Here is a 15,006-nt window from a genome sequence, read left to right as displayed (position 1 = left end):
CTGCAGCCGTTGGCCGGGCCCCCGTCGGAGGAGCCGCTCTGGGAGCAGGAGGAGCAGGAGGATTTGCGGGTGCTGGGCTGCCACATGGGGGGCAGGACAGCCCCTGGGGCGTCCATCAGGTCCTGGGGCACTGCAGGAGGGCAGAGAGGAGCATCAGCTACAGCCTGGCACTGCCCTGCAGTCAGGGAGCTACAGAGAGAGCTTTCATTGGCAAATGCAGCATCCCACTCTTGCCAAGGAGGCTCCGGCAACCAGAGGGAATCACAGCACTGGTGAGCTCAGGAGAAAGGAAAGGGAACAAAGAGCACTGATGAGAGAGAACCATTGCTAATTAACCAGCTAATTCAGAAAGCTGATCTTAAACTGCTTCGTGCTGACCAAGGCAGAAACCCAACACCCAACGCAGAGGCTCCAGAGAGAAAAACAGGATTGAAATCAGCTGCTGTCCCAGGAAGAGTGCATTACTGGAAGGGAAAAGGCCCATCCCTCAAAGGATCCCACCCAAAGTTCAGGGAAAGAAGGGAGCACCCAAATCACAAGAGAGGAGACTTGGATGAAGAGGTTGAGAGGCACAGCAGGAGCTCTGCATGTTGTCACTTGTTAATCCCTGCTCAACTCAAAGTGCTGCTGCAAAGTCCTTGGGTCCTGCTCAGGTACCACCCACACACAGCCCAGGCCATGAGGAATAATCCTTTTTACTCCTCCTTGCAAATTAAATTGTGGTAGAAATTTCATTCTCTAGCTGGGTAAAGGTGTCCTCGCTCTCCCTTGGTCTCACTGGCTCTCCCTGTTTGTGATTAGGAATAAATGACTTTGGCAGGAAAAATACTGAATTATTCCCACAGAAACCCCTTCCCCTCCCACTGAGCTGAGGGGTCAGTGACAGGGACAGCTCTGCAGGAGCTCCCAAGTGACAACACAGGTGAGCTGAGCACCAGACCCAACCAAGAGCTCATTACACTGATGCCAAGAGGTGCCCAGAGCAGCACGGAGAGCTCGGGATGTGCCAGGGAGACTCAGACACCATTTGGGGATCACCACCATCTTGCTTCCAGCTGGAATCTTCATGATCTTCCCTCTCCCAGCAGTCACAGGTGCAAGGAGTGGGTGAAAAGCACCATTAATGGCAACTGGAGACACAGAGAGAGGACAAAGGCACCAGTGAAAGGAGAGAAAGGAAGAATCTGTGGAGAAGAGAGGATGATGCAGTTCCACCCTTGGCTGAGGAGGTGCACAGGAACAGCACAGGCTGTGATGATGCCAGCTGAGGAGGTGGCAGCAATTCATTTCCCAGAAAATGTGGCCCCCCAGCATGGAATTTTAAGGGGTAGTTCAAAAGGCAGCCTCATCTCTATCTGCTGTTTTAGCTCCAATCAGGTTTTTATCTGACTCACTGAATTGTGTTAGTCAGCTGAAGGCAGGGAGAACCAAGTATAATCTCAACTGACGTTATGGAGGAGTCACAGCGGATGTAATTTCTCCCTCATAGCCTCCAAAATGTAGGAAAAAGGTTTCCATCTGATTTCATAGCTTTTTTTAAAGAACACTCCACAAGTCTTCCATCTAAAACTCATTCTCTCCCCCTTCTAAAGTCACCTGTGATGTCCCCAGAGGTCAGAAAACAGGTCTTGGCACCTCACAGAAGAGTGAGGACAAATGTACAGACATTTCAGCCAGGTTCAGATCATTCACCACCAGACATGAAGAGGCATTTCTGCTTTGGAAAATCCAGCAGCATCCGCTCCCTCAAGTTAGGGACTGAAGGCAGAGCAGGGTGCTGGGACCTCCCCTTGGTGCTGCAGGAGCCACACTGAGGGAACATCACTGGATTTACTGCAGCCTGGGGGCAGCAAGAGAAGAATCAGCCCTGGGGGCTTGTGATGGCAGAAGGTGGCCCCCAAGTGACCAAAGTGAACCTTTTTACTGATATTATGTGGGCATTATTAAGAGGGGGTTTTGGCTGACCATTGATGCTGCTGTGGAGCTGCAGAAACAAAGGACTCAGTAGCATATGAAAGTTATAACAAAAAAAAAACAAAAAACAAAAAACACAAAACCAAAATACAGAATCATGGAATGACTGGGTTGGAAAGGAATTTAGAGATTATTTAGTTCCACCTCTTGCCATGGGCAGGGACACCTTCCATGATCCCAGATTGCTTCAAGCCCCACCCAGCCTGGCCTTGGACCCTTCCAGGGATGGGGCAGCCACACCTGGCTGCTCTCTGTGCCAGGGCTGCCACCTTCCCAGGGTGCCTGATTTAAATGATGATATTTAAATCAGGCAGCAGTGGCACAAGCAGAGGCCCTGCCCCGGAACCACCTCCCAGTTTGCCCCGTGCCCACCAGTGCCATGTCCCAGCTCCTCCAGGCCCCCCAAAGGCTGCCCTGCACTCACCAAACTCTGTCTGAGTCCCAGGGTAGATGATCCTGAAGACATAATCTGTGGCTTCATCATCTTCCTTGTCAGACGCAGACTCAGAGGAGCCCTGGGGGCTTCTCTTCTTCAGTTTGGGGAACACCTTTCCCTGTGGAGCAGAACCTGCCCTTCACCAGCCACCCATGTCCAACCACTCCCTTCCCGAGCTCCTGCCCCACCTGCTTTGCCATGCCTGCACATTCCCTGGGCTGGAGCAGGCCCTGGATCAAGTTTCCAGTGGCAGGTGAATCCATAACCCTGTTGGGCACAGGGTAAGTACAGCCCAGAGAGCCAAACCCTTACGGGCAGCCCTCCCACAGCTTTCCACAAGGGTCTGTTTAGCTTGGCATGAGCTTAAACCCAACCACCACATTTTAACATTAATTAATTGAATTTATTAATTTTTGGGAGGGGATCATTTGAAACACAGCAGCCACTAATGCCAGGCAGAGGGAACCCCAGCAGGAAGAGGCACCCACCTTTCCCCGCTGTGACCAGAGGGGTGGGTCCAGCTGCCCATGGGGCAGGAGGCCGTTCTCCAGGCAGGACAGGAACTGCAGCAAGTGTCCTCCACGGGGGAAGCGCAGAGGTGGCCTCTGGATGCCATCCTGGCTCACCAGGACAACCGTGCCACCACTGTCTACTGCTGGCAACAGCGAGAGCAGACACAGCCATCAGTGAGAGAAACGGTGTAGCCATGGTATTTTCTGAAAAATCCTTTCCTTAGGATTTTTTTCTCCTGAGAAGCTGAGAGGCCTCAGGAACAAAATGTAAACAATGGTTATCTGCTGCTGTGGAATGCAACAGGTGCATCTGTGATTGGTCTCATGTGGTTGTTACTAATTAATGGCCAATCACAGTCCAGCTGGCTCAGACTCTCTATCCAAGCCACAAGCCTTTGTTATCCTTCCTTCTTATTCTATTCTTAGCCGGCCTTCTGATGAAATCCTTTCTTCTATTCTTTTAGTATAGTTTTAATGTAATATATATCATAAAATAATAAATCAAGCCTTCTGAAACATGGAGTTAGATCCTCATCTCTTCCCTCATCCTCGGACCCCTGTGAACACCGTCACAAAACAGCACAGGCAGGAGAGCTCAGGGAATGGGAAATAAGGACTTTCTTCCTTGTGTGCATTCTTCTCTAAGTCCATGATAAGACAGGCCCTGGAAGAGGTTGAGCTGGGATCACCCCCTTGGAAATCAGTGCAGGGAGCACTCCCAGCCAAGCACCACTGCGATGGTGTTCACAGGGGTTTTAGGATGAGGGAAGAGATGACAATGTTGACTCCATGTTTCACAAGGCTTGATTTATTATTTTATGATATGTATTATATTAAAACTATACTAAAAGAATAGAAGAAAGGATTTTATTAGAAGGGTAGCTAAGAATAGAAAAGGAATGATAACAAAGGCTTGTGACTGACTGAGACAGCTGGACTGTGATTGGCCACTAATTAGAAACAACCACATGAGACCAATGACAGATGCACCTGTTGCATTCCACAGCAGCAGATAATCATTGTTTACATTTTGTTTTTGAGGCTTCTCAGCTTCTCAGGGGAAAAATCCTAAGGAAAGGATTTTTCATAAAACACATCTGTGACACACCACAGCCAGGAGCTGGGGAAAGACTTCTCCAGAAGCACAGAAATCACAGTGACCACCCAGAGCTCTGGGGAACTGCCCTGGAGCCACAGCAGAACCGTGTCCCAGAGGCAAGGGATCAAATGCCAGGTGACAGAGCCCCCAGCAGCCCCAGGTGTGGCCTTACCCTGCTGGTGGCAGTGCAGGTACACGATCTCCTCCAGGCGAATGGTCATGGCATAGTCCCAGTACACGCTGCAACAGAGGGACAGGGAAGCTGTGAGCCTCCATGGTGTGAGAGGCTCTGCTGCTGCTCACAGCAGCTCCAAACCCTGCTCCTCACCCCCTGGCAGCAGCCAAAGCCACAGAAAGGATGAGATCCCAGAGCAGTGATGCCAGCCTGATGAGTGACAACGTGCCTCCAGAGCCAGGAACCGTCCCTGCCACCTCAGCTCAGTCCTGTCCTACCTGCCCTGGGTGGTTTCTCTGCCCTCACACTGTTCCCAGACACAGGAAATGTGCCCATGGATCCTGGCAGCTGCAGGGAGGGACTGGAGCCCTGCAGAGCTGAGCATTCTCTGAGCACCTCAAGAATCCCTCAGGAGCAGCCCCGGAGCCCCAAGGAAATGTGCAGTGAGGTCCAAGCCTGGGCTGCTGCTCTGCCCCACGGAGGGGAAATAAACCCTCACAGTTTTTTAGAGCTCACAACAGGTTTGGTCTCAGCTGCTTCTGTTCAAGAACTGCCTCAGCACAGGCACCTCGAGGTGTCTGAGCAGATCTAGAACATGCTGGAGAGCTGGTGGCCACAGAGAGAGCAGAGAGGCAGGGTTTCATTCCTGTGGAGAGCCCAGCACTGCTGTCCAAGGGTGTCAGCACTCAATCACATCCCACTGCTTCGCAGCAAAGCAAATTTCCAGATTCTGAGCAGCAGCAGCATCTGCCACTTTGTAAAAATAGTGCTTAAATAGCATTAAAAACAGCTCGTGAAGGACAGGAAGGTGTGCAAGAGTGACTCCCTGTGCAGTCATACTCACTGGGCCATCTGCCTCCTCTCTTCCTTGGTCACGTCTTGACACTGGGAATTTTTAGAGCTTAGGCTGATGCCCAGGGCAAGAACTCAGACAAGGAGTGTAGAGATGAAAACAGATTTTAGGGGAGGGTACCAGGCTCAACTGAACAGCCCAGGGGCCAAGAAGAAAGGGGAGATGAAAAGTACACAGGTAAACAAAAAACTACAACTGAAAATGAATGAAACTGAGACAAGGTTTTGCTGAAGAAGATCTCTACTCTAGCTTAGGACACTACAGTGTCCTAAACACTCCCACTTTCCTGGAGCCAGGAGAAACCTGGGAGCACAATGTGCTAGGAGAGAGGGAGAGCATTCAAAAAAAATCCCCCAGGGCAACAAACAAAACCACTTTGTGTATTTTGGAACAAGCCCCACTCCCTCTCTGAGCACTTCCCAGCAGAGACACACCTCACGCCACCTCCTGCCACCCTCTCCCTGCCTCCTTCCATCACAGGCTCAAGGGTGATGGTGTTTCTCTGGGAAAACAGCGATGGGCTTTGCATCCCAGATGAAAACTCTGACTCCGGGGAACACTTCCCCCCCAGTCACCTCTTCTCATAGTCCAGGTCCCCCACGGAGCCATTCATCAGCTGGTTGGGGGTCCACTTCAGTGCCATGATGTCAGCAGTCTGGTGAAGGGACAGGTATCCTGGGATTGCCTCCATGTCATCTCTCTGGGAGGAGAAACACAGTGACACACGGAGCTGGAAGAAGCACAAAGCCCTGGGGCCCAGCTGTGGCTCCTCACACAGCCCTGCCCACCCAGTCACAAACAGGGAGGAACCCACCATGTCCCTGGAAAACCTCCTAGCACAGACTCCAGGACACCTCAAGGCCTTGGAAAAGGGCTGAGAGCAACTGCCCAGCAAGGAAAACCTAATATCTCCACCTAAAAGCAGTTTGCACCTCATTTATTTGACTACAAGAAGCAGGAGGGGACAGGAGAAGGAGTTTTGTGGTACAGAATGGGCAGGGAGGGGAGCTTGTGTTTCCACCCAGGCTGGAGCAGAGCTCCTCCATCACCAAGCCCTCCACAAACACAGCCCACTCACTGCCTTCCCAGATGGGAAACGTGCTTTTGTGCATTCCAAGAGCAGTCTGGGACAGAACAAGGTGCTGAGGGGCAGAGCAGTGCTCCCAAGCCCAGCAGGACTCACCGGCTGCACCAGGACGTTGTTCTTGCCGTACAGGAGCGTGGCTCGGGAGTTCTGGTGCAGGGACTCCACATAGTCCCTGGCAGACAGGGATGGCCTGTCATCCATGCTGCCACTGGAATGTCTTTTCTGAATCTGCAAGAGACACACTCGCAAATGTGAGGTGAGCACAGACACCCTCTGGCTTCCCAAAAGCTTCTCTTGAACCTTATTCCCTCCTCACTTCTGAGAGTCACTACTAGAAATCTTTCCCCCAAGGGAATTTCTGACTCTGTCCAAGCTCAGAAAAGTCCCAGGAGTGAATTTAGTTTGCAATGCACAGAGCAGATTCAGCTTTCTATTCACACATGATGATCTCAGGGACACAGACCCCAGCATGCAGTGCCAGGAGGGGCTGGCACACCACTGCTCTCCATGGGCCGCATCCCCAGCACCTCTGCCTCAAAGACTTCCCCCATCAGAGGGCTCCACAGGCCTTTCCAAGCAAAGGAACAGGTGTTCCCAGATGCTGTGGATGTGGGAGGAGCAGAGAGGTTTTCCCCCCACTCACACAGAGTGCTGGGCGCTTGGTGGGCGAGTCCTGGCGGCAGTGGGAGCTGTGGATCCTGTGCCTCTGGACCAGCTCATCTGCAGAGGGGTCTGTCCAGAAGTGGTCAGCAGTCTTCATCTTGGTGTATTCCAGTGCACAGGGCCCCACTGTGGAGAGGAACACCCCAAACATAAGGGAACCATCCTTGATCCCATGGCCGTGGTCACTTCCCGCATCTGCAGATCACAGATTTGGGAGCAAGGGTTTGGAAAGCAAGGAGGGAAAGCAAGTGAAGCAAGTGTTACCCAATAAAGATGCCAGAATTGGCCCATCCACAGGATCCATCAGGAGAGCTTCCTTCTCGTAGTACTTACTAGAAGAAATAAAGGACAGCAGAATGCTGGGGCACTGCAAGGTTATAGACAGTGGTTTAAATCCTCATCATGGCCTTCTCTTTCTGTATCACCCCTTGATGGGGAGAGGGCAAGAAGTCCTAAACTGGCTGAGAAATTCCTGGGGAGCAGCACATTGCAAGCATCACCATCTCCTAACTAACCTGTCCCAGCACAGGACACCTGAGCATGCAGATCCCAGAACACAAGGACAATGCAGCCCTGATGACAATTCATTCATTCATACAGACAATCCTGTCTGTATTTTAGGGAGTGCACAGTCACCAGCAGCAGGGCATCCACCAGAATCCCACTGAGTGACACACCTGGCCTGTGCCATGCAGGGATTTCCCTGTCCCATATGGATTCAGCTGTTCCTCAGCCAGCAACACCCCCAGTGCCATGGGCAGGACAGGGGCGGGCTGTGCCAGCGCTCACCTGCTGTTCTCCACCAGGTAGTGCACGATTTTATCCAGGACCTTCTCGAAGAGGGCTGTGCGGATCCAGAGGTGCCTGATGGCCTGAGGAGACAGGTTGGGCAGCTTCGGCACCTTGCGCACGTTCTCCGGGACCCCCTGGGCCTGGTTTCTCCTTTAGAGGTACAAGACAAGAGACAACAACACCACAGGTTCACCCCTGCACTCTGAGGGAGCCCAGGGCACCCCTGCCATCAGGGGTTTGGGGGTGTTGACTGTGTTGGCTGGGGAATCCCAGGGAATTGCCTGGGACAGAGATCTGGAGGTGTTTCCTGTCCCTATCCCATCCCCTGCTCCAGAGGGGCCACACCTGCATTTGAAACCACCTCACCAAATCTGCTCCCCACTGTAAAGACAACCCCAGAACTCTGCTCTCCCTCAGCACAGCCCTCCAGCCCACACACATCTCCACAGCTGAGCTCACAGGCAGAGCAGCTCGTCTTAGGACAGCTTAAAATTCCTGCCCGCAGGTAGCTGCTCCATCCATCTCCCTGCTAATTGTCCAAGGATGAGTAATCCTCTCCCAAACAGCAGCTGAATTACTGCAGCTTTGAGCCCTGCACACTGAGACAGGCCAAACGTGGTTCCAGCTTGGTGAGCTGGTCCATAAACTCTGACAGCTCGGTGAACTGGTCCATAAATTGCGACAGCTCAGGAGCAGCATGCTCAGCTGTTCCTGAACCACCAGAGCAGAGGCAGAGAGACTTAAAACTTGTCCAACCCTGCTTAAACCAACAACTCAGCCTCCTAGAACAGCAACCAGTTTGGTCAAGATATAAAAAACCCAGGGGAGAAGACTGAAGGAGCAATTCCTCCTGTCGAGGCTCAAGTTGGACCCAAACCACACTTCCCACCCCAAAACCCAGGCGAGCAGGGAGGACTGGCAGCCACGCTGGTGCCTTACGCGTTCTCAATGAGCTGCTCCAGGTCCTGCACCTTCCTGCAGAGCTCCTCTGCCAGGGGGAAGCTCTTGCCCACCTTCATGAAGAGCGCTGCGATCTTGTTGCTGCGCAGGAACCCGGCCGCCCTCCGCTTCAGCCCGAACAGCACACAGCATTCCACGGCGGCTGCAGAGAGCACAGGGCCTCAGGATAAGGAAATTCCCAGCTGGAAGGAGCCTCAGGGATCACCCAGTCCAGCTCTTTGAGGGATTGGCCCATCAATAGAACACAGAGTTATAGCAATCTTGGCTTCAGTAGCACTGTACTCTGCCCAACTGAGCCAACCTCAGGGTCACTGGAGCACCTTCCCTATGCAGTCAGGCTGAGAGAGCACAGGCCCCAGGATAAGGATATTCCCACTTGGAAAGAGACACAGGGGTCACCCAGTCCAGCTCTTTGAGGGATTGGCCCATCAATGGAACACAAAGTTATAGCACCACACAATCTTTGCTTTAGTAGCGCCGTGCTCTACCCAGCTGAGCCAATCTTGGGGTCTCTGGAGCACCTTCCCTATGGAGTCAGGCTGAGAGAGGTGGGGCTGTTCAGCCTGGGGAAGAGAAGGTTGTGTGGAGACCTCACAGCATCCCCAGGATCTGAGGGGATTACAAGGAATCCAGAAAGGGACTGCTCATCAGGAGCCCTCCTACTAGACCAGGTTGCTCTAAGCCACGTCCAACCTATCCTTGAAGACTTCCAAGGATGGAAGCTCCTAAAATTCCTCAGACAGTAAATCTGAAGGCAGAGACATCCTCATCTTGCCTTCAGGAAATTTGTAATCCTATCCCACATGGGAATTAACAACAAGCACCACAGCTCCTCCAGGCAGGGCAATTGCTGTGCTGGGCAAACAGGCTGACACTCTCCTTTTTGTGGGTTTTTTTGTGGTTTCTTGTGCATTGTGGAGAAACCAGCATCTCCCTGCTGTTTTCCCTTCAGCCCAGTCTGAGGGATGGGCACAGCTGGAACAGGAGGTTTCACCCCCTGTGCTGGGATCGTGCAAGTTAGGAGGAGAAAGCTCAGGAGCAAGGACAGGAACCCTGAGGGTTTCTAAAGCAGCACAGGAAATGGGGCAACTTTCCCCAAAAAATCTCAATGTTCATACAAACATTTTTCTGAAAAGCAGAAAGCAACAAAGACCCTGGGGATAAACCACAGGCAGCAGCAGCAGCTCTGGCTTTGGGGACTCCATTGGCACTCAGGGACACGGGGACTCATTAAGCCCCTGTGGAAGGCTGTGCCTGACTCCATGTCCTGAACTGTGCACTCCCCAAACCCCAGTGAGTGCCCAGACAGCCCCAGACACCTTCCCTGCCCTGCCAGGATCCCAGGAATCAGCCATGACTCCACAGAAAGGCACACACACACACACAGGCTCAGCCAGCAGCTCGTTCCCACAGCCCCCAGGGAGGGCTCAGGATGGATGTCTGGTGCCAAACACAGGCTGATTAAACAGGCTGATCAAAGCCCTGGGAAATCACACAGACCCTCAGGCCCTTGATGCAGGTCTGACAAGGAAGGAGTTCTGCTCCCTCCTCCCCGGGAAGCCAGCGCTGCTGAGCTGAGCCTGGATGCTGCTTCCCCTCCTGCCTGGAAAGGCACAATTCCCTGCAGCTGAACAACTCCAGGGAGACCTGCAAAAAGGCATTCCATGCAGCCCATCTCAGCAGCTCCCAGGCTGGGAGAGGCTCATTATCCTGCCCTGATCCATGCCTGAGCTCAGTGCCCAGCAGCAGCATCCGAGGGGGGATGAGACACAACCTGTGCTGGCAGAACAACAGATTTGGGCCAGCCCAGCCCTGCTGACCCCCAGCAGCCAGGCAGAACCACTGCATGGACATCTGGCTGTGAAACCAGGCCCTGCACAAGCCCTCCCAAAGCCCAGAGGGCTTCATCTGCCCCAGGATTATGTGCAGCCACAAATAAAATAAACCCCAAACTGCTCCATGGCTTTGCCAGAAAAGCCAGCACCTCCCTCATGTGTCCTATGCTCCATGGCTGAAATACAAGTGACAAACAGCCCCACCTGCCTGGGACTGCACCCAGGGGTGCCCATGGGGAGTGCCCAGCTCAGGCTGGTGCTGAAAGCTCAGGTACCCACAGGGGGGGAGCAGCTAGGGCTGCTCCTGCTGCACTCCCAAAAAGGGAGCTCCCAGTGCCACCAGTTCCATTCCAAATTCCCAGCAGACAAATGAGAGCACTGGTGCTCTCCCACTGTGCTCAGGTCACAGGCAGCACATCCCAGCTCCTGCCAGGCCTCTGGCACAGAGCACCAAGACAGAGCTGTCAGCAGCATCTGTTCCCAGTGCCAGATCTGAACCCATGCAAAACACCTCTCCTGCTGGCAAACTACAGGGGAATGTGCTGCTTCCACAGGAAAAAACTCTCCCCGTGCTCTACTAAATCCAGGGCAGGATTTTCAAATAGGATGAGTTTTGGAGCTCAGTTTTGTCACCACTGCAAAGAGATTCTCCTCACCCCTCAGGATATAACTTAGAGCAGAGCCAAGATATCCAGGGTATAATCTATGGTGCATCAGCTACACCGAGCTACGGGGGATCTTTGACTCCTGGCAAAAGACTGAAAACATTCCTGAGCTGCCCAGAGCTCTGACATGATCCAAACCCCTCGGGCTGAGCAGCCTTGGCTGACGTGGGCACCAAACCCTGGGCTCCCCATCAGCCTCCCAGGGCAGCCTGGGTGTGACAGATGCCAGCTCGTGTTTGTCTGCTCCAAACCCTCCCTGCCAGCACCACGGGGGCTGCTGCCCTTCCCTGCCAGACCCCTGGCTCCCTCCCCAGGGCTTTGTGCTGCACAGAGGGCTCTGCTGGGAAGGGAAGGCAAGGCAGCTCTCTCCAGGGAAAAGGGCAGCTCCAGGCTTGCAGCACGCTCTGCTTGGCAGGCAAAGAGGTTATTTATAAGCTCACCCAGCTCCTGGAGAGCCACAGCACTGGGGAAGGTGAAGGATGGAGATGCTCCATTCCGGCAGATGGAGCAGGAAGGGGGCACCAGGGAAATGCAGCAGCACCTTAAGAGGCCAGAAGGAAGCAAGGAGCCCTTCGTGCCTGGATGCCTCAGCTCCCTGTCTATAAATAATGGCAGTTTGAGGAGCCTCGTGCTGCACGGAAAAGCAGGGAATGAGTCACACCTGGAGGTCTGCTCTGCTCTGTCAGTGCCACACAGGGGCTGGAACAGGCTCCTGGCTGTCTTTGGTGTGAGGGCCCAGCAGGAAAGGAGAAAGCCCAGCCTCCCTTCTGTCACAGACATCTTTTATGGAAAATCCTTTCCTTAGGATTTTTCCTCCTGAGAAGCTGAGAGGCCTCAAGAACAAAATGTAAACAATGGTTATCTGCTGCTGTGGAATGCAACAGGTGCATCTGTGATTGGCCAATATTAGGTGTTTCTAATTAATAGTCAATCACAGTCCAGCTGGCTCAGACAGAGAGTCTGAGCCACAAGCCTTTGTTATCATTCCTTCTTATTCTATTCTTAGCTAGCCTTCTGAGGAAATCCTTTCTTCTATTCTTTTAGTACAGTTTTAATGTAATATATACATAAAATAATAAATCAAGCCTTCTGAAACATGGAGTCAGATCCTCATCTCTTCCCTCAACCTGAGACCCCTGTGAACACCATCACACCTTTCCATAAACTCCTATTCCATAACAGCAAAGAAAAGATTTGGACTTGACAGACTTTCAGCTGGATCAATCCTCAAGGGAATTTAAAAATAAAATATTGTTTCTAGTCCTTCCTCACGGCCAGCATCCCTCCCCTCTTTTGACACATCCCTGTGTATTTTAAGCACAAAGACCTCAGGGATTGTGACCTCTGCCAGAACAAACCATCCTTTGGCACTCCCCATTCCCCCAGCCCAAGGTCCTGGAGCTGGAGTGGGCTCCCAGGAGCGGCACAGCACCAAAACCCCCAGTGCAGGCCAGCACAGGAGACTCACCACAGAAGGAGATGATGTGGCTGCTGTCCTCATGCACAAACTTCCTTGTCACAGCCTCCTCCATGATCTGCTTCACCTGCAGGACAGAGGCAGTCAGGGAAAACATGGAATTTCAGCCACGGACCTGCAGTGGGGTGGGTGCACAGGAGCCTCCTCTGCTCCCAGGTTATCCCAGGGGCATTATCACAAATCAGAGTCATGCAGAGGATTGATGCAGCTCTGCCTGCTCAGCATCACCAGCCACTTCCAAAAGTCAGGCATAAAAAAAGAATTGTTTCATTTCTGAGAAACTTTGCAGCAGGAAAACGACGAGCTGAGGATTAACTGAGGGAGCTGAGCATCACTTAGATAAAAGTCATCTAATAAAGGCACTCAAATCTCATGTTTAAGGTTTTTACAGCATTGTTCTGTTCTCTCGTTCTGTTTGACAAATTTCCTGTGACACAGCTGTCCCAAATGACTGCAACTCTCCATCAATGCCTAACTCAGCGATCACCTGGCACCAGCTGTGCCCAGGAATTCCATTTGCAGGGCAGTGCCAGCAGCTCTGCCCTCCCTGCCTCACGCTGGCACTCCACTGACCCAGGGGAAGCTGTCACTTAGTGCTCACCATCAGGGGACAGAAACAAACAGGACCCCACACAAAACTGCTGCAGGGAGCAGACAGGTCAGACCCAGCAGGTCAGGCCTGGCAGCAGGGTGGTGATTTCCATCCCCAGCTGTCACCCTCCCTAATCCTGCTGCAGGCAGCCAAAGCCCAGCTGAATCTTTGCTCCTTAAACATTCACTTCCCAACCACTTTTCCTTTCAAACACAGCTGCCAGCATGCCTGGATCTCATCTTCCAGTGCCTCTGCAACATCTTGGTTTTGGAAAACACAGGGGGAAGTGTTGCCAGCACAGAGCTGAGGGTGTGAAGGGAGCTCTGCTGAGCAAGGTGCTCTCCCTGAGGGCACAGGGAGGAGGGAAACACAGCAGGTCAAGACTTGGCCAAGCAAACCTTGGCAGAAATGAGAGACCTTTAATGGCATCATCTGGGGAATTAAACTCCTCTGCAAGGTATAATCAAGGGCAGTTATGCACGGCTGACAGCTCCATAAAGGAAATCCTGAGCATGGATTAAGAGCAGAGTCCTGTGTGAGCCAAGAGCTGCTCTGCCAGAGCCACCAGGTGAGATCCCAGCACTGCTCCCTGCCTGGTGACTGACTGAGCCCTGAGACTTCCCTGGATGCCAGCAGCTCAGGATGAGCTGGTACTGAGTCAGGAAGTCACAGCAGGGAACATCACTGAGATGTGGAATTTGGGACTGGAGGTGCCTCGGGGCACTGGGGAATTCCTCATGGTCCAGCTCCTGCACCTTCCGCACCTGCCACATCCCAGCCCTGTGCTCAGAGCAGTGATTCCACCTGCAGGAACACCCCAGGGAGCAGGAAAAAGCTCCATCTTCCACCTCAGTGCTCTATTGTGTCCTAAAACTGCAGCTGCCCCTGGTCAGGGCTCCTCCTGGTGCTCCTTTGTTCCTCATCATCTCCCACCTTCAGTTTTCTCCTGGTGCTCCTTCACTCCTATTCCTTGCTAGCCTTCTGATGAAATCTTTTCTTCATTCTTTTAGTCTAGTTTTAATATAATATATATCATAAAATAATAAACCAGCCTTCTGAAACATGGAGTCAGATCCTCATCTCTTCCCTCACCCTCAGACCCCTGCAAACCACCACAGGGGCCCTCAGGGATTCCCTGAAATTTGGCTGAGCCTCCCTTGTCCAGATGGCTCCTGACCCTCACCCAGCAGGACTCAGCCCTTCTCTCTCACGTTAAATGTACACTCGTGGCAGCACTGGTGGTATCAGGATTTTAAACCCCCACAGAAAATACACCTGAAAATCAATTTGCAGAGTTATGTCTTTACCAGCTTCTGATCCAATCAGGAAATATTGGAATATAAGGAGTATATTCAAATATTTGGTTGAAATTTCAGCGCATTGACACAATGCCTGCAGGGCAGTGACCATCTGTCTGTCCAGGGCCTGGGGACCATTCAGGACAGCAGGACACGGCTCTGAGTGGGCATTTCAGTGCCAACACTGCACACACCACCTGCATGCCAGAGGCACAAACAAAACACCTTCCAAGAGACACAGTTTAATGGAAAATTACTCATTAAAGGTAAAAAAAAAAATTGCACAGCACTGACTGAGGTTGGAACACTAAAAATAAACCAAGTCTAAAGGACTGGAAGGGCAACAAGGGCACTCACCTGGAGTGTGACAAACACCAGCACAGACAGATAGACAGACACGGCCTTGTAACACAAAACGAGGGATATCTTGGAATCCTGGAATGGTTTGGGTGGGAAAGAACTTAAAAGTTCATCCCTGCAGTGCAGGGACAGCTTCCACCAGCCCAGGCTGATCCAAGCCCCCTGGCCAGGGAACACAATCAACACTTGCAGGGAATGGAGCCAAGAGATCCCAACTTCACCTACCAA

General features: G+C 52.4%; 1 protein-coding gene across 1 annotated transcript in view; it reads right to left on the bottom strand.

Annotated features, from left to right (window-relative positions):
* SGSM1 (small G protein signaling modulator 1) overlaps positions 1-12,591 on the bottom strand; it is a 22,207-nt gene extending 9,616 nt beyond the window's left edge. The window contains exons 1-12 of the mRNA XM_031057432.1: positions 12,520-12,591; positions 8,531-8,693; positions 7,589-7,741; positions 7,064-7,131; positions 6,780-6,925; positions 6,233-6,364; positions 5,625-5,749; positions 4,194-4,261; positions 2,899-3,062; positions 2,399-2,528; positions 960-1,130; positions 4-130 (exon numbers count right to left, since the gene is read on the bottom strand). Of these exons, the coding sequence (XP_030913292.1) occupies positions 4-130; positions 960-1,130; positions 2,399-2,528; positions 2,899-3,062; positions 4,194-4,261; positions 5,625-5,749; positions 6,233-6,364; positions 6,780-6,925; positions 7,064-7,131; positions 7,589-7,741; positions 8,531-8,693; positions 12,520-12,583 (1,511 nt within the window). The 5' untranslated portion in view covers positions 12,584-12,591. The remainder of the gene's footprint in view (positions 1-3; positions 131-959; positions 1,131-2,398; positions 2,529-2,898; positions 3,063-4,193; positions 4,262-5,624; positions 5,750-6,232; positions 6,365-6,779; positions 6,926-7,063; positions 7,132-7,588; positions 7,742-8,530; positions 8,694-12,519) is intronic.
* Positions 12,592-15,006: the final 2,415 nt, after the last annotated feature.

Source organism: Geospiza fortis, unplaced genomic scaffold, assembly GCF_000277835.1.
Source record: "Geospiza fortis unplaced genomic scaffold, GeoFor_1.0 scaffold408, whole genome shotgun sequence".
NCBI lineage: Eukaryota > Metazoa > Chordata > Aves > Passeriformes > Thraupidae > Geospiza > Geospiza fortis.
This window is presented reverse-complemented; position numbering and strand designations above follow the sequence as displayed.